At 41.1% G+C, this 23,425-nt stretch overlaps 1 protein-coding gene across 4 annotated transcripts in view; it reads right to left on the bottom strand.

Annotated features, from left to right (window-relative positions):
* The window catches only part of LOC109934644 (lipopolysaccharide-responsive and beige-like anchor protein), a 722,782-nt gene that overhangs the window by 647,521 nt on the left and 51,836 nt on the right, over nt 1-23,425 (bottom strand). For all 4 annotated transcript variants that reach the window (XM_048614313.1, XM_048614252.1, XM_048614407.1 and 1 more), the window contains exons 9-12: nt 8,596-9,642; nt 4,723-4,904; nt 4,307-4,460; nt 170-350 (exon numbers count right to left, since the gene is read on the bottom strand). In XM_048614313.1, coding sequence (XP_048470270.1) covers nt 170-350; nt 4,307-4,460; nt 4,723-4,904; nt 8,596-9,642 — 1,564 coding nt within the window. The remainder of the gene's footprint in view (nt 1-169; nt 351-4,306; nt 4,461-4,722; nt 4,905-8,595; nt 9,643-23,425) is intronic.

The raw sequence follows: 23,425 nt of genomic DNA, 5'->3' as shown, positions 1-23,425 counted from the left end.
TCTACAATATCCATTACAAGGAACTGTTTTTCCATTTAACTTTTATTGTACTTACCCTTTTAAAAAGCCATGCTATGTAGAAACTAAATACAAACATGCTGCAACAAGATTTTCTAAAGCAGCACATTTAAAGCATAAAACACCACATCCATCTATATTATATACTCACCTAAACGGAGACACTGCCTTAATACTCCTCCACTAGACATGTTCTTTTCAGCCTCAATTTCAGTGAAGCTAAGTGAGCTGGCAAAAATCAGCACATCAACAAGACCTATCAGCCTCTGAAGAAAAGTCACAGAGGTTTCAAATGACAGCCCTTGTGTTGGTTCGATGTTCTCCAATTCATGCTGTGAAAAATATTATTAAAACAATTACACATGACAACAAATCTGTTTTAAATTCATTACATTCCCAATTAGTCAACATTATTATTCAGACAGAAGCTTCATTCACTATAAACTGATATATAGTTTATATACACAGTAGTTAAGCATACGCTCTAACTAAAACATCAGTAGTCTATAACGTTACACATTTCCTCAGTATAACAGGTGCTCTCCAATGCAGAGACTGAAACTATGTTTGGTCCGGGGAAAGAACTAATGAAGCAAAGTTACTTAGGCAAAGATAGGGTTGAGATGTGTTGATGATCAATATATTTGAAGTGACAATTATACAACACAAGTCTAATTCTACATTCTCAGCATCTGCTGTATAATACAGAAGTCTGACTTAGAAGTATAATACTGAGAAAGCAAATTGGGCTCCTTGCATTAGAGTTAAAATCTGCCGAGATGTCAGATTTCCGTGGGAAAAACTGAAGAATAATTATGGCATTCAACAACAGAATCAAGATCGAACTTGGAATGAATCTTGAATCTGGACACACAATTGAGAGGGAAAACACGAAGCATTTCTACATTACTAAAGCTGACCAAAAAATTTACTGAGGCAAAACTTCAACACTACTGTCAAAATAACCGAAAAGGACATCTGAGGCAGAGAGACAGAATACTTGATGCATAAAATTCAGCAACTGACCTCTAACCATAATGGTTCACCTCAAGTACAGTGCAACAGCTGAAATGATTTCATGGACAATGTTCACAATATCGTGACATTAATACAGCAAAGTATTTTGAAAGGAAATTGGAATATTTTTCTGTCACACAGTGGAGTGTACCAACATGTGTCATTGTGTGGTCAATGCAAGAAAAAAGATCATGAGAAATTGTTCTTGATTTCCTTTACTTGCATAGCGTTCTACCATAGGAAGTAGTAACAGGCGTTTGTTAATACAGAGCAATACATTAATTAGAGTTATTCCCATGACATTTAAGTATAAAATCTGCCACACTGCTCCAAATGAATAGCCTACCATTTGTTAGACGTGGATTTAATTTTCCCTATCCATTACACACAATTCAAATTAAAAGAACAGAAAATTCTGGAAGTGATTACAATTATGAAAATTTATGAAATTTATACAATTTATAAAAAAGTATAAATGATGACTTATGTTACAAAACAGTGTCAAGAGAAAAATAGGGTTAGATTTTTACAGATATACCAGTAATTGTATCAGGAGTTACGTACGTACAATTCTTTCCAGAATTTTATTTATCTTAAAAAAAATACTTTCTATTGAAAGAACTCATTAGAATGTATTTCATTAGATCATTCTTTCGGATACTGTTATACTTGTGATCATTCAAATGGCACAAAATCCCAATTATGCCAAAGTCATCAACTTAACCAGCAAAATAGCAAATCTCACGGAACTGTTGAATGTTGGGGCCCCTTAAAATCTTATATTTTCTTAGTATTTACTGTGTTGTATGAGATGTCATTTAAAAGATTTTGCAGTAGTACTTAAACTTTTCAAAATTCTACTGTATGAAAAGAAACGGAAGAATTACAAAAAAGCAAAGTCGATGATGTCCTTTGAACTAGCATCAACAAATTTACCTGATGCCAAACACACCCTGTTATCAGTGTGCTGTCTTTGAAAATAAGAAGCATTTGTTCTTGGAAAGAAGCTAACCTTCAGATAAAGGCAGCAAGAAGATGGCATGAGTGGCTGTCCCATGGCCGTTGACCAAAAGAGTTCAGACAACTGGTTGGCACAGAGTAAGTTAGGCCACACATAAAGTCATAGAGCAAAGAGCAAGCCATCATTTGACATGGAGATCTCCCTGTGAAACAATACATGACTATGGTTCAACCTGTAAACAGGCGAAGTTGATGCAGCACGTGGAAAACCATGGCATGAAACAAAATGCAGACATTGCAAAGGAGAAGCAGATTCTGCCGTTAAGTGTGTCCACCATTATGGAACAGTTTAGCCAACAGGCACACTCTGCCAAGCGAGAAGGTAAGAATGGCTGACCATCCAGACATTGAAAAGGCTCTACTAATGTGGTTAAAGCACATTCCCATGTTCAGTTCAATCCTGCAGGAAAGGGCAACCATCTTGGCAAAATGACTGGGCCACATCAAAGTCACCTGCAGCAAAGGTTGACTGGAAAAACGGAAGATGAGACATAGCATCATCTTCTGCATAGTGACTGGTAAAGATACCATACTGCAGCAGCAATGTCAGATTCTGGGCTCCAATACGATCTCACCCATGTCGTGAATGTGTATGTACCAGGAAACATTTTAAGTCTGATGAAACTGGACTTTGTACTATCTTTTGCCAGATTTGTCTTTGATGCTTAAATGTGAAACATGAGATGGTAGACAGCAGAGTAAGGAACATGTTGCTGCTATGATCTATGCTAAGGATGGCACTAAAAACTTCCTGAAAAAGCCCACGAAGCCATGTTGTTTTGCGAATGTCAAAACACTAACCACGCAGTTTGAGTCTAACAAAACCATGCAGACAACCTCCAGTATCTTGAGGTGTGGGACAGGAATTCGCATAAAATGCAACAATGAAAGAAAAGGAAGATTGCCCCACAGATCACAACATTGCTAGTCGGAAAGGTGTGAAACTTTTGTTCCTGCATCGCAACACCATTGACGAGCTCCAATCAATGGATCAGGTGTGATGAAGAACATAAAACTAACAATCAAGACCCTCAATAAGTACCATCCAATTATACTAGAGACCATGTTCATGATGAAAAAGGAGTGGAAGGTGATAACAGAAATCACAATTGCAAATTGCTTTCACCATACTGGGTTCAAAACAGGTTACATCTGCACAAGAGGATAAGAATAAGGAGGAGCAGAATGGGGCCAAACAACCCAATGACACAGTGCTTGTCATTCAGCCGTGCGAGGCCAGGATGAGAATTCCAGCAGAAACTTAAACAGAGATGGACAAAATTGTATTCTTTGGAACTGATAAGTGATTCCCATTGCAGACGCAGTATGTTCTTCAGCTGAGTAGGCCAATGACCCAGAAGAACCAAATGAATGCACACCCACGAGCCTGCCAACTTCCTAGTCGATACATTCGTGAGGGAACAGGCCTCCAGGGTTATCACAAAATCTGATTTAACACAAATTTAAGAGGAGGTTCTATTGGGATTTGACTCAAGATTTTACTGCAACACATTAACTATCAATGCTAAATTATTCCATTAAATCAAAATTAATCAAAGGTGAAACCACTTCCGGAATTAGTTCCATTTCACCATGAGGTAGAGACCTACAATCCATAATAAGTAGTTTAGAAATGCGTAAGATTAAATCAACTGGAATTTTCTAGCCTGTTCTAGAAATGCACTATTTATTTAACATCAACAGGAATATAGTACATGTTCTTCGCAGCTATCTTAAACAAGGTCTGACCACTGCACCTTCTGCCAAACATTCAAATACATTAAATAATTTTACTATCGGTGCTATAAGTTGGAATTTTTCTGATCACCAGTTTATAAAATAACTTCATAATTTACTCTCAAATTAGCTGAAAAATAGGCACTTGCAGACAGATTCAAGCAAAAATGCAGCAAAATCAATTGGTGCTTTAGAAAAATTAAAAAGCAGTTGAGAAAGTTATTGGAAAAACCTAAAACATAAGTGTTTCTTTCTAAAAATGGAATAGATATGTATGCATGGAGAAAGCAAATATATTATACATTTTTTTTGTAACTCCTCTTACAATGTTACAAAATATATGACAAACATGATTTTTGCAAAGTAATATTTTGCTGATAATCTCTATTAGGATCAGTCATATTTGACCATGCTTGAGTCACTTATGCAAAGCAAATAAAATTTTCCATCTTCATAAGCACAAGACAAATCTGTTTTTCACCTAAATACATTTGGCCTATTATTTCATACTCACTGTAGTAGATGTAGCTGCAGAGAGAAGTGGGAGAATCCCACCACAGGCCATTATGATGTTATCTACCACTTGAGAGACAAGGTGAATGGTGTTGTGGACAAAGATGATGTTTTCACTGCTGTTAACAAAATCCATCACTGTCTTTGTGTTATGGCTGCTCAAAAGGGGGATAAAAAAGGAAACAGCTGTTTGTTTCAACATTGTCTAATTTACTTGCATGTGTAGCTGACTGTTTATCAAACTGAAGCCTCTAAGGAAGTTAAACAAATACAGTTTTTTTTAAGGACCAGTTATACATAAGGGGGAACTTTTCAATGTTGAAGCAAGGTACAATCAATATGCTATCCAAAAAGCTCAACAGTGCTAAACAGCATGAGATTTAACACATCAAGATACAACGACAACACACAACTAACCTTCGCCACATCTGCACATCTGTTTCTATAGAGAATAGCAAGTCATTCAGCAAGCGTTGATGCATGGGAGACCATTTAAATTCTGGAATACGAAACATGGTGGCACGTGCTGAAGGATTGGACCCCCTTCTTTGTTCATCAGGTACATGGCTTTGTTCATTTCTAAGTTCCGATTGTGATAACTAGGCAAACAGCAGACCAAACAGTGTAAAATGTAAATAAAATCATAGAATCCCTACAGTGTGGAAACAGGTCATTTGGCCCAACAAGTCCACACAGACCCTCAGAGCATCCCACCCAGACCTCTCCCTATAACTCACCTAATTGACACATCCCTGAACACTCTGGGCAATTTAGTATGGCCAATCCACCTAGCCTGCATATCTTTGGACTGTGGGAGTAAACCGGAGGAAACCCACACAGACACAGGGAGAATGTGCAAACTCCACACAGACAGTCGCCCAAGGGTTGAATCGAACCCAGGTCCCTCATGCTGCGAGGCAGCAGTGCTAACCACTGAGCCACCGTGCTGCCCTGTCTTGTTCAAGTTTTTTTTTTTTTTAAAAAGTAGAGAAAAAAATGAGCATTTGAGTATTCAGGTATTGAGGTGATTTGTGCATTTAATTTTACAAACTGATAAACATTAAATTTCAAGAATTTCAAGTTGGATTTTCAAACTCAAACAGCAAAGCAATAGGAATTTTTTTGAAAATAACATTTATTCATTTGCAAGTATTATGCCCTTTCTCAGAATACAAAACGCTCCTGCTCATCTCTATACCTGAAAAGATCAGTGCTGTTCTTTGACAAAGACCTTTACCTTGTAAAGGCTGTGCACTCAACTCACTCTCCTTTTCTGATGTCCTTCTCTTAATAGTTTCCTAACTACTACTACTACTACTACTACTACTACTACTACTACTACTACTACAATCCTGGCAAGGTGGAAAGAGGCCATTCGGTCTACAGTCTGCACCGACCCTCCAAAGAGCATCCCACCTCGGCCCTCACTCTATCCCATAATCCTACATTTACCATAGCTATTCCATGCAGCCTGCACATCTTTGGTCCCTATGGATAATGTAACATGGCCAATCCACCTAACCTCCCACTGCGGACTTGCAATCCGGCTACATTTTCACTCCTTAAACTAAGATGCGTCGTGGGCTTTTCACTTCTTCCTTCAGCAGAGATCCAAACATATCCACCAGTAATGCCCTCTGCCTGTCTGAACCTGCAATACTGTATAATTACTCTTTTGACTCTGCTCACTCTCTTCAAATAAAAGGTATCACAATGGAATCTGTATGGATTGATCCTTTAAAGCATTTCTTTCCATGGGGCACATGGATGCAGTCTTATTCAAGCCTTTCCCCACACCTCTACTTTCAGTACAGTGATGACTGAATAAGTTCCATTTATTGCTCTTGCCCCAAACTTGAAATTTTACATCTCCACTTCTAATTTCCAACTTTCTCTCAGTATAAAAAGATCCATCTCTAACTTCCCTCCTTCTTGACCTTGTCTCTTTCCTATTTAGGTGGTAATACAGAGTAATATATTTACTAGAGTTATTCCCAAATTCATTCAAACATTAGAGGCATAAAGCCGCAATGCTGTTCCAAATGAATGTCCTACCATTTGTTAGATTTGGATTTAATTCTCCCAGACTCTGGGAGATGTGGAAAAAATTAGCAAACAAGAGGTTCTGGAAGTAATTACAATTATGCAATTCATTAGAAAAAAAGTATAAATTACAACTTACGTTACAAAATATAGTTAAGAAGAAGAATAGGATTAGATTTTACAGATATATCAGTAATTCTGTCAGGAGATACTTATAGTTTTTTTTCTGGAATTTTCTTTAGTTTCTACAGATACCTTGAACCAAATATTAATACATTCTATTGCAAACATCCACTTTCGGAGGATAGGCCGTCAGTCAATATCTACTACTATTGGATAATTACTGTAGAAAGCTACAACACAGTAGGATTTGGGAATCCTTGTGCATAAATCACAAAAGACTAGCGTAAAAGTTCAGCAGGTAACCGTGAATGCAAATGGTAATTTGGCCTTCATTTTAAAGGAAATGAAGTATAAAAATAGGAAACTCCTGCTGAAACTATATAAAGCACTAGCCAGACGACACCTGGAATACTGCAAACAGTTTCAGTCCCTTTATCTAAGGAAAGATATATTGGCATTGGAAGCAATCCAGAGAAGTTTTATTAGGTTGGTCTTGGGTGTAGAGGGACCATTTTATGAAGGACAGGTTTACAAATTTGGGATTGTACTCATTCCAGTTTAGAAGAATGAGCTGGCCTTATTAAAGCATACAAGATGCTTGAAGAATTTGACAGGGAGAGATTGTTTCCCCTTGTGGGAGAATCTAGGATTTGGTGGATTCTCAGTGTAAGGAGTCACTCATTCAATATGACATCGGGAGGAATTTCTTCTCTCAGAGGCTCGTGAATTCTTTACTGCAGAGGGCTTTTGAGGCTGGGTCATTAAGCATATTCAAGGCTGAGACAGAGTTTTAATTAACAGGTGTTATGGGCAAAGGCAGAAAAGCGGAGTTGAGGTCTATCTGATTGAGTGGCAGGGCAGACTTGTTAGGCTGACTGGCCTCTTTCTGCTTCTATTGTGAGCCCTTACAGCTACCCTGTTCACATTTCCTCACACCCCATTCTCTTTAAGATCTCTACTCCAATCTCAGTTTGTCCCTTCTGCCCTAATGGTGCTACCTTCTACCCCGCTGCCAACAATATATCTTTTCTTTGCCTTTAATCAAAAATTCCATTTCACCATGGTTGACTCAATGACATTTGTCAGATTTGTTTCTATTTGGTACACTTTATAGCTTACAATGTGGTCTCCTCCATATTGGGAAAGCAACAAAGCTTAAATGATACTTTTGCAGAGCATCTCTATTCAATCAGCAGGCATGATTTTGAGTTTTAGGTTGCCTGCCATTTCTATTCTCCATTTCACTCCTCTGCCCTCAGATTCCCACACCATTTTTCAAGCTGTCCACAGATTCACTGGAACAGCATCCTATCTTTCATCAGGCACTTTACAACCTTCCAGTATCAGTCAAGATTTCAGTAAGTACAGAATTGGATGTCATAAAAGATGTCTAATTTTCACATTTTAATTTAAAATCATAATGATCTAAAATAACATCAAAAACAGACAATTTAATTTAATGTAGTAATGGTTCCCTTAGTAAGGCCATTCAACTGAAAACATGAAATTCAATTCTTCCAAATGCATTTTACTTAAGGTAAAGTTACATAATCAATTGGCAAAACACTAAATCGCATGAAGAACAACTCCATTTCAGTTGACTGACTGGATTAGCTCAAATACCTGAATTACTTATGTCATTCTAATAAAGATTGCAAAGCAAAATAACTTAGGAGGTTACAAAATAAAGGAAACACAGGACTGACTGAAATAGTTTGGCAAAAAAAAACACAATGCAGTAGTAGAAACCAAATAATATGAAGAGAAAATACTGATGATAGGTCATCAATCTGAAATATTAGCTTTATTTTCCTCTCCACAAAAGATTCCGTATTCTCGAGTTTCTGATGTTTTCTACTTTTATAATCTCTGCAGATAATTAGTTTCAAGTAAAACAAAAGTAATGAAAAAACAGCACAGGAAGATCTCTCAAAAGCTACTGATTATTTGCAGGAAAGATTATTATTTCACCACAGACAAAATCACTGATATCATTCCCTTTCCCCATGTTTCAAGCTCATTATAAAATTGAGAAAAAGTGATGGTGATCATGCTGTTTACCCCAAAAAGAAACAGAAACTAAAGTTGTCAATTTAAGCTTTCCATCACAATAAAGTGTATTACCTGAATGGGAGGCTTTGGGCCCATTGTAGATCCTTGACTTATACTTGCTCGAAGTTCCAACCTCTCAGTATCAGATGCAACACTAGAAACATCCAATCTAGCAATTTCTTTAGCAGATGGGACTTTCAACTCTCTAGTTTTTGTGGTAGTTGTTCCAATATCTTTATCTGGACTATTACGGTTATGAATGCTAGAATCAGCAGTGTGGCTGTCCAGTTCTTTTAAGGGTTCAGTACTCGATTCTGTTTGCAATTTTGCCATCTCTTGTTTTACTTTGATCATCTCCTCCTGTAGTACAGGTGCAGAGTGATTTGAAACTGCTTCTGAACAGCTTGAATTCTCTTTGGATGCAGAAGCTGTCATTTTATTTAGTTCTTGAGAAGTGTCCTGAAGCTCTGAGACACTGTTTTCTTGACTATTTATACTGTTCTTATGTTGTCCATTGTTTGAATAGTCTACCACGTCAACCTTTGGATCACATGGATCTAATGCAACATTATGCTCTTGCCCATTTGTAGTACTTGCAATTGTTATTTTCTCCTTTACTTTAGTTGCTTCATCTTCAATCATTTCATCTGAAAGCATGTCTTTTGAGCCAGCAGCTGAACAGCCCACATCCTCCATGTGCTCTTCAGTTACTTCAGATTTCTCAACTTTAAAATTTTCCAAAGAATCTGGTAATTTATTTGATATCTGATCTACTTCGGTTACCACCTTATTTACATCAGTGCCATTAAGTGACTCAGTTGCTTCGTTTATTTTGTCTGTCTGTTCCATATTTTTCTGCTGTACTTCAGTTTTCAGAGTACTGGTTTCCTGGTAACCTTCAAGTTGTTTGAAAACTTCTGCTTTTTCTAATTGCTTCTCAACATTTTCATGATTAGATACACTCTGGACCTCAAAAATATCTTTCTGAATTGTGCCTTCTTGTGTGCTGCTAACCTCGGAGATGGTTTGAATGGTTGAAATTTGCTTTGTTGTTTCATCTTGTCTTTGGTAGGCTTCAAATATTCTGGCCAAGTTCTCCTTGTGTATTTCATAAGTGACCTGAACAAACAAGAATCATAAAAGAATAAAATGAAATTAACGCAATTGATCCTAGTCATATCAACTGTGTGCACTATCTAAATTTGATGAAGCTATTTTAATAACAACTACTTGGCCACCACCCAACTGGCAGGAAAGTGTCCTTCAGTTACAGAATTATTTATTGCCTGTTGTTTCATCCCACTGTTTTGTTCTAAGACATCCCAGGTCACCATTGAAGTGAGCATTAATATCTTACAATGATCAAGTATTTTACATGTGGTTAAATTCTAGAAGAACTTTCACGTTAAGTTGAAAAGATTGTCAGCAACCCAGATAACGGAACATTGTAGTTTAAGCACTGATGCTGAAATCATTGGATTTAGAATCACAGACATTTATCACAGAAACACACCCTTCGATCCAACGTACTCATGCTGGCCAGATATCCTAAATTGATCTAGTCCTGCTTGCCAGCATTTAGCCCTTAGCCTTTTAAACCCTTCCTATACATGTACCCATCCAGGTGCCTTTTAAATGTTGTAATTTTACCAACCTCCACCTCCTCCTCTGGCAGCTCGTTCCATACACACACCAACATTCGCTTGGAAAGGTTGCCCGTCAGGTTCCTTTTAAATCTTTCCCCTCTCAACTTACACCTATGCCCACTAGTTTTACATTCCACTACTCTGGGAAAAAGCCATTGGCTATTTAAACTATCCATGCACCCTCATTATTTTATAAACTTCTACAAGGTCACCCCTCAGCCTCCAACATTCCAGGGAAAATAGCCCCGGTCTATTCAACCTCTCCTTATAACTCAAAGCTTCCAACCCAGGCAACATCTTTGTAAATCTTTTCTGAACCCTGTCAAGTTTCACAACATCATTCCTAAAGCAGAGATACTAGAACTGAACGCAGTGTTCTAAAAATGGCCTCACCAATGTCCTGTACAGCCACAAAATGACCTCCCAACTTCTTTACTCAATGCATTAACCAGTAAAAGCAAGCACACCAAATGCCTTCTTCACCACCCTGTCTATCTGCAACTCCACTTTTATCTATGCATCTGCACCCCTAGGTCTCTATTTGGCAACAATCCCCAGGGCCCTGCCATTAACTGTACAAATCCTGCACTGGTTTGCCTTGCCAAAATGCAACACCTCACATTTATCTAAATTAAGCTCCATCTGCCACTCCTTGACCCACTAGCCCATCTCATCAAGGTCCCATTGTACTCTGAGATAACCTTCTTCAGTGTCCACTACACCTATTTTAGGATCATCTGCAAACTTGCTAAGCATACCTTCTATATTTACATCCAATTGATTTATATAAATGACGAAAAGTAGTGGACTCAGCACTGAACCTTGTGACACACCACTGGTCACAGGCCTCCAGTCCAAAAAATACCCGGACTATCTCCGATACCTCCTTCTCCTTCCTGGGCCTCTCCGTCTCCATCTCTGGTAACCGCCTCGAAACTTTCATCTATTTCAAGCTTACCAACTCCCATAGCTACTTGGACTACACCTCCTCTCACCCACCCTCCTGCAAGAATGCGATCCCATACTCCCAATTCCTCCAGCCCCACCCCCAAAATACAGCGTTCCACTCCCAGACATCCCAGATGTCCTCCTATTTCAAGGACCACATCTTCTCTCCCCGCAACACCTCCCCCCCACCGCACGGTGATCAAAAATGCCCTTGCATGTCCTGCATTTCTGCCCTCATATCCCTTCCCCATCAACAAAAATAAAGACAGAATCCCTCGTCCTCACATATCACTCCACCAACCTCAGCATTCAGCGTACCATTCTCTGCCACTTTCCCCACCTACAATCCGACCCCACGACCAAAGAGATATTTCCCTCCCCACCCCTATCTGCCTTTCATAGGGACCGTTCATTCTGTCAATCCCTTGTCCACTCCACACTCCACACTCCCCACTAACCTGTACTACACCCGGCACCTTTCCCTGCAACCGCAGGAAATTCTACACTTCCCCCTCGCCTCCATTCAAGGCCCAAAACAAACCTTTCATATTAGACAGGGGTTCACCTGTACATCCCTCAACTTGGTCGACTGTATCTGCTGCTCCCAATGTTGCCTCCTCTACATCGGTGAGACCAAGCATAGACTTGGAGACCGTTTCGTAGAACATTTCGATCTGTACATGACAAACAACAACATCTTCCGATCGACAACCATTTTAACTCCCACTCCCGGGCCTCCTCCAGTGCCACAATGACACCACATGCAAACTGGAGGAGCAACACCTCATATCCCACCTCAGGAAAATTTCTGAAGGGTCCTGACCCGAAACATCAACTTTCCTGCTCCTTCTATGCTGCCTGGCCTGCTGTGTTCCTCCAGCTCCACACTGTTGTCTCTGACTTCAGCATCTGTAGTTCTTGCTACCTCTACCATACCCTCTGTTCCCCAACCTTCCAGCCAATTTTTTACCAAATTGGCTAGCTCCTCCAGATTCCACGTGATTAATCATGCTCACCAGTCTACCATGCGGAAATTTGTCGATCACCTTACTGAAGTTCATATACCACTCCACCTTCATCAATCTTCTTTGTCACCTCTTCAGAAAACTCAGTCAAGTTAGTGAGACGTGATCTCCCACACACTATCCTTAATCAGTCCGTGCCTTTCCAAATGTATGTAAATTCTGTCCTTAAGAATCCCCTCCAACAACTTACTCACCACTGATGTCAGGCTCAGTAGTCTACAGTTCCCTGGCTTTTCCTTACTACCTTTCTACAGCACAGGGTCCTGATCATCTTGTAGGAGTCACGCAGACGTCACAAAGTGGGTGCAGGCCACAACAGCGTCATATGGGGCCACAACAAGGTCTCACAAGCCCCACCAAATTCGACTGTGCTCCATCACAGTAGATGAGCAGGCTTCAGGGTCGGCAGGATCCAATAGACTTAGCCCACGGGTGTGATTAGGATCCAGTAGGCACCAGAGTTGAACAGGTTCCAGTAATGTCAGCTGGTTGTGGATCAGTACTTGTGCCTCTGTGAATCAGTGCGGCCCATGGCAGCCAGTGTGGCCCATGTATCTGTAGTTGTGCAAGAGCATCCAGTGGTTGAAGAGGTCCTGCCAAACCTATGGACTCCCTGTCAGTGTCAAATACAACCAGCAGAATCAAGCAGGCCCCATTGGGATTGATCCTATCCTCCTATGCTATGTAAGCCTCACCAGGATTGGGACAGCCCCTCCCAAGTCAGATGTGATTAACCAAATCCTCTCAGGGTCAAGTCAGTCACACTTGTGCCGTGCAGGGGCTCAGAGGACTGAGGAGGTCCTATTACCTACCCACAAAGGGAAAGAAAATTGTTGAATGAAACATGGCAATGAATATACTGGTCAGACTGGAAAATGGGTCTGAAATGTTTGAGATGAGTCAGACCAGTATGTTTCATTTGCCAGTCTTCCTGGCTTTTCCGGTGGGGTAAGCTTCGATTTGATGATTATAGTAGTTGGCCATTCAGTACCACCAGATGTTCTGCCATTCCAATAGATCATGATTGAACTGTACTTCCATTTACCAGCCTTGGTCCAAATCCCTTGAAAGCCTTCCTAACAAGGATTTATCAATCTTTGTGTTGAAAATTTCAAGTGGTCCAGCGCCAGAGTCCTTTGAGGAAAAAGTTATAGATGCCCACAATCTTTGTATTAAAAGTAGTGCTTGATCACACTTCAAAGTGGCCTAACTTTGATTTTAAAATTATGCCCTTATGTTCTGTAAATACTTTTATTTTAAAAAGTGTCAGTTGTGATTTTATTCTAGATCTTCTAAATTACATTGTATCCAGTTATCTAAAAAGGTCCATTAATTACAGAACAGAAATAAATCTAAACACTATGAACATAGGTGTTTTATCAAATTGACAAAATCAGCATATTTTCAGACAGAAACCCCATCCGTGACTTCTCATAATTTTACATGCAACAATTTAGTACTCACATCATTCATGCTTCAGCTATACAAAATGAAGATTAAAGCAGTAATGTGTCAGTTCTCCCCATATTTCCTGATCTAATTACTCATGTCCCTCCCATTCTATCCTCCCATCATCTACCCAAGCCATCACTTTCTCACATTGTCCAATCCACCATCCCTACAATGTTCCCTATCACTAACTCCCACAGATTCCCACAGTTTAATTCAATTTCTGAAGTTCATAAAAAAAAAGCTGCATGCAGAAGTGGATTCAAATATTTCTACTGAAATAAAAGGAAATGTGGATGCTGGAAATCAAACAAAATAGACATTACTGGAGAAACTCAGCAGGTCTGGCAGCATCTGTGGAGAGAAAGCAGAGTTAACATTTCAGGTTCAATGACTCTTCAGAACTTAGGAGCACTCAAGGAGAGCCACTGAACCGGAACTCTGTTTTCTGTCCACAGATGCTGCCAGACCTGCTGAGTTTCTCCAGCACCATGTTGTAACAGGACCAGGTGTGGGGGTAGGTTAAAAAAAAACATAGATGGATGGATAGAATCAGGCTGTAAAGTTATGAAACTCAATATTGAGTCCTGAAGGCTGCAGGCTCCCCAAGTGGAAAATGAGGTTCTCTTCTTCCAGCTTGCTCGGAGCCTCATTGGAAGCACCGCAGCAGGCCCAAGACAGATGTTGGCCAGGGAACAGGGTGGTGTATTGAAATGGCAGGCAACTGGAACCTCAGGGTCTTTTCTACAGACAGAACATATGTATTCTGCAAAGCAGGCACCTAGTTTACACTTTGTTTCCCCAACATAGAGGAGGCCAAACTGTGAGCAATGAATACAGTAGACTAGATTGTGTGAAGTGCAGGTAAAGTGCTGCTTCACCTGGAAGGTATGTTTGGGCTCTTGCATACCAAGGGGGAAAGAAAGTAAGTGAGCAGGTGGTACACCTTCTGCAGTTGCAGGGAAAGGTGCCCTCGGGCTGTGGAGGGGTGTTGGGAGTGTAGGGGGAGTGGACCAAGGCTTCCTAGAGGAAGCAGTCCCTGTGGAAGACTGACAAGAGAAGGGAGGGGAATGTGTATCTGGTGGCATCCAGCTGGAGGTAACAGAAATGATGTCTTATAGTCCTTGGTTGCGGAGGCTGGGGTTGCTAAGTGAGAACCAGGAGGACCCTATCGTTGTTGTGGAATGGAAGAGACAGGGTTAGCGCCAAAGTGCAGAAAATGGGTCAGACAAGGACAAGGTCCCTCTCAACCATGGTAGTGGGAAATCCTTGAGTGAGGAAGAATATGGATGTTTCTGATATTCCCCTGTTGAAGGTGGCATCATTAGAACAGATGTAAAGCAAATGGAGAAACTGAGAGAATGGAAGAGTGTCTTTAGAGGAAGCAAGGCGTGAGGATGTAGAGTCGAGGTGGGAGTCGATAGGTTTGAATAAATACCAGTTTTTCAAGCTGCCATCAGTTCTGATAAAGCATTAATTCTGCATATTTCCCACAGCTACTGCCAGACCTGCTGAGTTCGTCCAGCAATTTCTAGTTTTTGTTTCAGACCTCCAGCATCAGTTATTTGACTTATCCCCTGGTGCTGTACTGATCCACAAGAGGAAACATCCTTTCCACACCCAACTTGTCAAGATCATTCAGGGCCTTATACACTTCAATCAAGTCACCCCTCACACTTCTAAACTCCAGGGGAAACAAGCCTCGTCTGTCCAACCTTTCCTCACGTGTCAACCTGCTCATTACAGGGGTCAATCCAGTAAAACCTCCTCTGAACCGTCTCCAATACATTCAAACAGGAGACCAAAACTGCACCCTGTATTCAAGATGTGGTCCCACCAATGCCCTGTATGACCAAAGCATAACAACTTTATTTTTATGTTAAATTCCTCTCAGAATGAGGGATAGCCTCTGGATAATCTGCTCCATCTGCAGACTAATCTTCTGTGCCGCGTGCCGCATGCCGCACAACACCCAGATCCATCTGCATCTCAGAGTTCCACAGTCATTCAGCATTTAAATAATGCTGCTTTTTTAAAATTCTAAAGTGAACAACTTGCTGCTGGGTATAGAAGGCTTGAGTTATGAAGAAAGTTTTGGATAGGCTGGAACATTTTTCACTGGAGCGTAGAAGCTTGAGGGGTGACCTGATAGAAATTTATAAAATAATGAGGGATACAGATACAGTTAAGGGTAGTTTTTTTTTCCCCTCTAGGATGGGGGATTTCAAGATTAGGGGGCACATTTTTAGGTTGAGAGGAGAGAGATTTAAAAAAGACATGAGGGGCAAATTTTTTTACACAGAGGGCGGGTTGCATGTGGAATGAACCTCCTGAGGGAATGGCGGCTCAATGGTTGGCACTGTTGCCTCACAGCACCAGGAACCTGGTTTGGTTCTAGCCTCAAGCGGCTGCCTGTGTGGTGTTTGCACATTCTCCCTGTGTCTGCATGGGTTTCGACCAAGTGCTCCCGTTTCCTCTTGTGGTCCAGGTTGGGTGGAATGGGCATGCTGGGTTGTCCACAGTGTTCAGGGGGGATGTGCATGTTGGGTGTGTTGGCCGTGGGAGGTGAAGGGTTGCAGGGATGGCTTAACAGAATGGGTCTGGGTAGGATGCTGTTTAGAGGATTGGTATGGATTAGTTGGGCCGAGTGGCCTGTTTCGACACTGGAGATTCTAAGGATGCAGGTACAATTTCAATGTTTATAAAAAAAAATTTGAATAGATACATAAATAGGAAAGGTTTGGAGGGATATGGGCCAGGAGCAGGCAGGTGGGATTGTTTTGAGATTATGTTCGGCATGGACTGGTTGGACCAAAGGGTCTGTTTCACGCTGTATGACTCTGTAAACTTCGATAAACTATAGGTTTCTAGTTTTGTTTTAAATAATTCTATCATTGCCTCACATACCAGCTTATTTAAAAATTATACAGATTTTACCTCAATCATGCAATTGACCTTCACAGAATCATAGAATCCCTACAGTGTGGAAACAGGTCACTCAGCCCATCAAGTCCACACCACCCGTCTAAAGAGGATCCCACCCTGGTTCATTCCCCTACCTTGCATTTCCATATGTTAACCTACCTAACCAAAACATCCCTGGACACTACGGGCAATTTAGCATGGCCAAGCCACCTACCCTGCACATCTTTGGACTATGGGAAGAAACCGGAGCACCTGTAGGAAACTCACGCAGACACGAGGAGAATGTGCAAACTCCACACAGACAGAGACCCGACGGTGGAAGTAAACCCGGATCCCTGGCGCTGTGAGGCAGCAGTGCTAACCACTGAGCCACCGTGCCGCCTTGTTATCGCGGTTTTCAAAATTATTTAAAGAAAGGTGGACTGGCAATTAGAAAAAAAAATCTGTGTAGCTGACTGTATGGTGCTGATGTATCTTGGAAAATGAAGCATGCTACACATATTTAGACTGCACAATTTAAATTCAACTCAGTGTTGCAGTTATGCTCAAAAATCAGTTCCAACCCCAGGCTTTTAGAAGATCCTGAGGCCTTAAACTTATAACTTACATCATATGAAGGTATTAAAAGAATCAAAAATAGATTGCTCAACTTAACCTTACAGTTAATCAGGTTACTATAAGACCCTTTTTATGCTTCTTTAATTTTGTTAAATGCCTGTGTTGAACTTGAAAACTTCTCTTACTGAGGAAAAGCAGCAAAATTAATTTTTAAAGCTTTGTAAATATTTAAATATATAAGAAGGACGAGACAGGTCAAAGTGAACACAAAGTCCTTAGAAAATGAACCTAGGGAGATAGTTATAGAGAACAAAGAAATTGCAGAGGAGTTAAACAGATAATTTGCATTTTTTATTTTGCAATATTCTTCAAACATCCCATTAACACTAAAGAATACAGGGGAGGAATTAAGAACCATTATCATTCCGAGAGAAAGTGGTATTAGACAACTAATGGAGCTTCAGACAAATAAGTCCCCTGGCACTGATAGCTTGCATCCTAGGATCATAAAAGACGTAGCTACAATGGGCAGCACGGTGATGCAGTGGCCTCACAGCACCAGGGGCATGGGTTCAATCCCACTCTTGGGCGACTGTCTGTGTGGAGTTTGCACGTTCTCCCAGTGTCTGCGTGGGTTTCCTCTGGGTGCTCCAGTTTCCTCCCACTGTCCAAAGATGTGCAGGCTAAGTGGATTGGCCTTGCTAAATTACCCATAGTGTTCAGGGATGTGTAGATTAGGTGGGTTACTGGGGGATGGCTCTGGGTGAGATGCTGTGAGAGTCAGTGTGGACTTGTTGGGCCAAAGGGAATCTAAGTTTAAGTCTAAGACATAGTGGATACACTGATTTAATGTTTCAAAAATTCATGGATTCTTGAGAAGTATTGAAAGATTGGAAACTGCCAATGTGATACCCCTATTCAAAAAGGGAGGCAAAAAGCAGGTACAATTGCCCTAACATCTCTTCTTAGAAAAATGTTGGAATCGATTATGAAGGAACTAACAGCACTACATTTGGAAAATCACAATCTAATCATGGGTACATAAAAGGGAAATCATATCTGACTAATTAGAGATTTTGAGGAACTCTCAAAGAGTGCCTAGAGGGAAACAAGTTGATGCATTGTAATTGGACTTCCAGAAGGTATTTAACAAAGTACCTCACAAAAAGTTATAAGATTAAGAGTGTTGGAAGTAGTATATTGGCATGGAGAGAGAATTGGTTGCTGGACAGGAAACAGTGAGTGGGGCTATGGGTTCTTTTTCAGGTTGGTGACCTGCATCCAGTGGCATTCCACAGGGATCAGTGCTTGGACTAAACTGTTTGCAGTATATATTAATGACTTGGAGGAAGAAACTGAATGTACTGTAGCCAGATTGGTACATTACACCAAATAGGTGAAAAGGGCAAATTGCGAGAGGAATACAAACAGTTTACTGAGAGGAATAAAACAAAGAACCACGAAGTTGGAAATCTAAAACAAAACAGAAATTGCTGGAGCAACTCAGCAGGTTTAGCAGCATCTGTGGAGAAAAAGCAGAAGAATCAACATTTCTGCGACTCCCTCATCCGCTCCACACTCCCCACTAGCCCCACCACACCTGGCACCTTTCCCTGCAACCGCAGGAGGTGCTACACCCGCCCCTACACCTCCCACCTCACCTCCAACCCAGGCCCCAGAAACACCTTCCACATTAAACAGATGTTCACCTGCACATCCGCTAATGTGGTCTATTGTATCCATTGTTCCCGATGTGGCCTCCTCTACATCAGGGAGACCAAGCCGAGGCTCAGAGATTGCTTTGTGGAGCACCTACGCTCAATTCACGACAAACGGCAACACCTCACAGTCGCGAATCAATCCAATGCCCCTTCCCACTCCCTGGACGACATGTCCATCCTGGGCCTCCTTCCCAGTGTCACAACGAAGCCACCCGGAAACTAGACGAACAGCACCTCACATTCCACCTTGAAAGCCTACAACCCAATGGTCTCAATGTGGACTTTATTAGCTTCAAAATCTCCCCACCCCAGACCTCATCCCAATACTAGCACTCCCCCCATCCTCACCTCCTTGACCTGTCCGTCTTCTCTCCCACCTATCTGCTCCTCCCACCTCACTGACCAATCTCCACCCCCACTTCTTACCTACATTCACCTTTACTAGCTTCATCCCCGTCTCCTTGACCTGTCTGTCTTCTCTCCCATCTATCCGCCCCTCCCTCCTCACTGACCAACCCCTATCCCCACCTCCTACCTACACTGGCCTTTACTAGCTTCATCCCTGCCTCCTTGACCTGTCCCGTCTTCTCTCCCACCCTATCCGTTCCACTATCTACCTGCTATCACCGCCCTCCCCCTCTATTTCTTTCGGAGCCCTGTTCTCCTCCCCCATTTCTGAAGAAGGGTCCAGACCCAAAACGTCAGCTTTCCTGCTCCTCTGATAATGCCTGGCCTGCTATGTCCCTCCAGCTCTACACCTTATTTTCACCTACATATAGTCTGTATTAGCCACTTTCCTTTCTCCCAGGCCATCGCTCTGTCTGCCAAACTGTCTTTCTCGTCCTCTGGGCTCTGTCTCCACCTATTGCTTACTCCTTTACCCTCTGCCCCCCACTCCTGTCTTCACTGGTTGTGAAGAAGGATCCATTTTGGAAGGATCCAAAACGTCAACTCTGCTTTCTCCCTGCAGAGGACGCCAGACTTCCTGAGTTTCTCCAGTAATTTCTGTTTTAGTTTAGAAACAGATATTGAAAGGTTAAGTAGGAGGGCAAAAGGTTGTAAAGCCCCTTGTATCTTATGATCTTAAGGGACTTGGGGACACTTGCACATGAAACACAGAACTCTAACAGACAGGTGGAATCAGGAAAGCCAATGAAATACGTGCCTTTACTTAAAGGGGTTTGGAGTGTAAGAGCAGGGAAGTCATCTGTACAAGACTATATCTGAAGTACTGTGAGCAGTTTTGGTTCCCTCATTTATGGAAAGATATTATTTCATTGGAGACAGTTCAGAGAAGGTACAATAGGATGATCCCCGATATGGAAGGACTCTCTCATGAAGAAAGGTTGAACATGTTGGAAACTCGTCTCATCAAAATTTAGAAGAATGAGGGGTGATCACATTGATACATTTGAATTCTGAAGGGATTTGGCAAGCTAAATGCTGAGAGGATACTTCCCCTCATTGGAAAGTCGAAGACCAGACAGCACAGTATTAGAATAGAGGGGTGCCAATTTAAGACTGAGCAGAGGGAGAATTTCTTTTCTCAGAGGTTGAAAGTCTGTGGAACTCCTTGTCACAGAGAACTATGGGACCAGATTCTTTCTGTAAATTTAAAGTTGAGATAGATAAATTCATGATCAGTAGAGAAATCAAGGGTTATGGGAATAAGGCAGGAAAGTGGACGTGAGGAGTGCCAAATCAGCCATGATCATATCAAATGGTGGAGCGGACTTGATAGGCCAAATGGCCTACTCCTGTTCCTTTTTCTTATGGTCCTATGATCATCTTATGATTTGCAGTAAGTGGCTAGAATGTGCAATGATATATTGTAAATACCAGTTATCATGTGTCACACAGCACAATATCCCAAGACTGAATAGGTTCATCTTCATGATTTGTTTTTAATAAACACATACTAAAATGCATAATTAAAAGTACAATTTAACATATAGAATATGAAAAGCAATAGCAGAAATAAGTCATAGAATCCCTTTTGTATAGGAAAAGGCTATTCAGCCCATCTACTCTATGCCAATTCACTGAACAGCAGCTCCCCCATTTTCTATTCCCGTAACCTTCATTTTACCCTGGCTAATTCTCCCAGCCTGCATATCCATGGCCATTATGGAGGAATTTAGCATGGCCAATCCACTTAACGTGCACATCACTGGACTATGAGAGGAAACCAGAGTATCCAGCGAAAACCCACACAGACATGGGGAAAATGTGCAAACTCACACAGTCAGTCACCCAAGGCTTGAATTGAAACCAGTTAGCGCTGTGAGGCAACAGTGCTAACCACTGTGTCACCCAAGTCCTGCAGAAACTGCTGTTTCCATATTTAACAGGAAAGAAACTTCTATTTGAATACAAAAGAATGAGAGAATCCGTCATGGTCAATCTGCTGTTATGAAAAATTGGTTCACCTTAGTAATTTCAAAAACATGAACAAAACTATTGTAACTCCTTTTAACCAAAGACAACACACAGAATAGAACATGCAAGGAACATGTACACTCGCAATTTTTAGTACATGGATCATTGCCCCTATTGAGCACATGAATTATGATTGCACACCAGTCTCAATCAATTACAATGAAATAAAGGTAACGATTACTTAGCATATAGGTGTTTTCAATTTGATGCTGTTCCATTCTTAACCAAACTGAAAATCAGACAGAAAATAGAAGCTGCAGAAAAAGTTCAATTAACATCTAGCAACCAAAGCACTCAGTATTTTAAAAGGACTTAACTTGCATACCATCTCCTTTATCAAGAATTTGCAACATAGCAAATCATTGCCATCTCATCCATAAAAAAAACTTACCACTGCCTTTTTAAATCAGTACAAGAACAGACAAGCTTATTCAACCAAAACTTTAAAAAAGCATGCAAGTTAGGTGGGTTAGACAATGGTATTTGAGAATTATGGATAGCAGTAGACCTTTTGACCTCTCAAGCTTGCTCTGTTATTCAATAAGATCATGCATGGCTAGTTTGATTAAGGCCTCACCTCCATTTTCTTCCCTATCACAAACTTCTCTTGTATTATCAGAGGAAAACAACATAGAACACTATCAAAAAACGAAAAGAACTGCAGATGCTGGAAATCAGAAATTACTGGATCAAAACAGAGCAGTATTGCGGCAGCATCTGTTGAGAGAAATTAGAGTTACTGTTTTGGGTCCAGTAGCCCATCTTCAAAACTGAAAGGTGACAGAACATTATCACCCACTGGGTTCTAGGCCCGAAATGTCAGCCTTCCTGCTCCTCTGATGCTGCTTGGCCTGCTGTGTTCATCCAGCTCTACACCTTGTTATCTCAGATTCTCCAGCATCTCCAGTTCCTGCTATCTCTAGAACATTATCACCTTTGGGCTGCCATTCCCACTCCTAATTCAGTCCACTGCAACCGCACTCGATATCTGTAGCCTAAGCTTCTGATGCCAGATTCTTTAGAAATACGATATGTACCTGATATCAGAGTTTTTCTTCATAGTTCGGATTGTCAGGGGAACACAAGCCACGCCCTTTTTAAGACACTAGCTGCTAAATTCTGCTAAATCTGCATTCAGCAGCATACTGAAAAACTTTGGAAAACAGCTTTTCATTGCTAAATCAGTGTGACCGAGCTAAGTGTAGGGTGGGAGGTGAGAGATGGAGAGGGTGCCACCTGGGTAAGGTGGCCAAGTGGCAGTGTAGGTTCTAACAGTAGTTGGTTAATGACGTTTGCCAGGGGAGTCAGGAGGATAAAGATTTGACAGGGAGTTTAGGCAGAGAAAGATCGAGGGACAGGTTGGAGGCAAGAGTTTGAGGATCAGAAGCAAAGCAAGAGGATTTCAGCTGTATAGTTACCCAGGAGTTAAATATGTTTTTAATCTAACATTTTATAGGTTACGATTCAGCAAGTCAGTCAGACTATTGACTCTAAATCTGAGCGAGACATTCACAATTGGTCCCGTCGATCTGGGGAACTGTCCATCGAATATTTAAACTCCCAGGCAATTCCCATGGAGTCTGTGTGTCAGGGCTTCCAGGGATTCCTGAAATGTATTGTTGGGGAATACATGTAGTTTCAGACTAGCCAGGGACCCTAGGAGATCTGACGTGTATTTATAAAAGCTTAGAAATAAGTGTATTTTCAACAGTGACATTCGTTTTCTTTTTAATGAATCAAAACCTGTATGATGAGTTGCTTGTCAACAGCAAATCAATCTATAGAACAGAAATCTTAGCTAGTTTGCATTTCTCCACTCCCCCTTTCCTTGAGGCTCAACAGTGATAGCGGATAATTTGCAATTAATTAGCATATATTGTTCGAAATTAGCTAGCTACATCAGTAGTCATTAATCTTCCAAATCACTTGATTGCTAATCTATAGTTGTTTGCACAGCAGAGATTCCTTCTGAAAGTACGGCAAAATATATTGCCCTGTTAACAGTCCGAAATTTCTGGTGCTCCATTACCACAACATAATTTGACATTCAACATTTACTAATTAACAGAAAGGATATTTTAACATATGAAGAGAACTGCTTTTAATTAGAGATAGCAGGAACTGCAGATGCTGGAGAACCTGAGATAACAAGGTGCAGAGCTGGATGAACACAGCAGGCCAAGCAGCATCA

This window comes from Rhincodon typus, chromosome 1, assembly GCF_021869965.1.
Source record: "Rhincodon typus isolate 14 chromosome 1, sRhiTyp1.1, whole genome shotgun sequence".
Taxonomy (NCBI): Eukaryota; Metazoa; Chordata; class Chondrichthyes; order Orectolobiformes; family Rhincodontidae; genus Rhincodon; species Rhincodon typus.
Note: the sequence above shows the minus strand (reverse complement) of the source record. Positions and strands in the feature narration are given on the sequence as shown.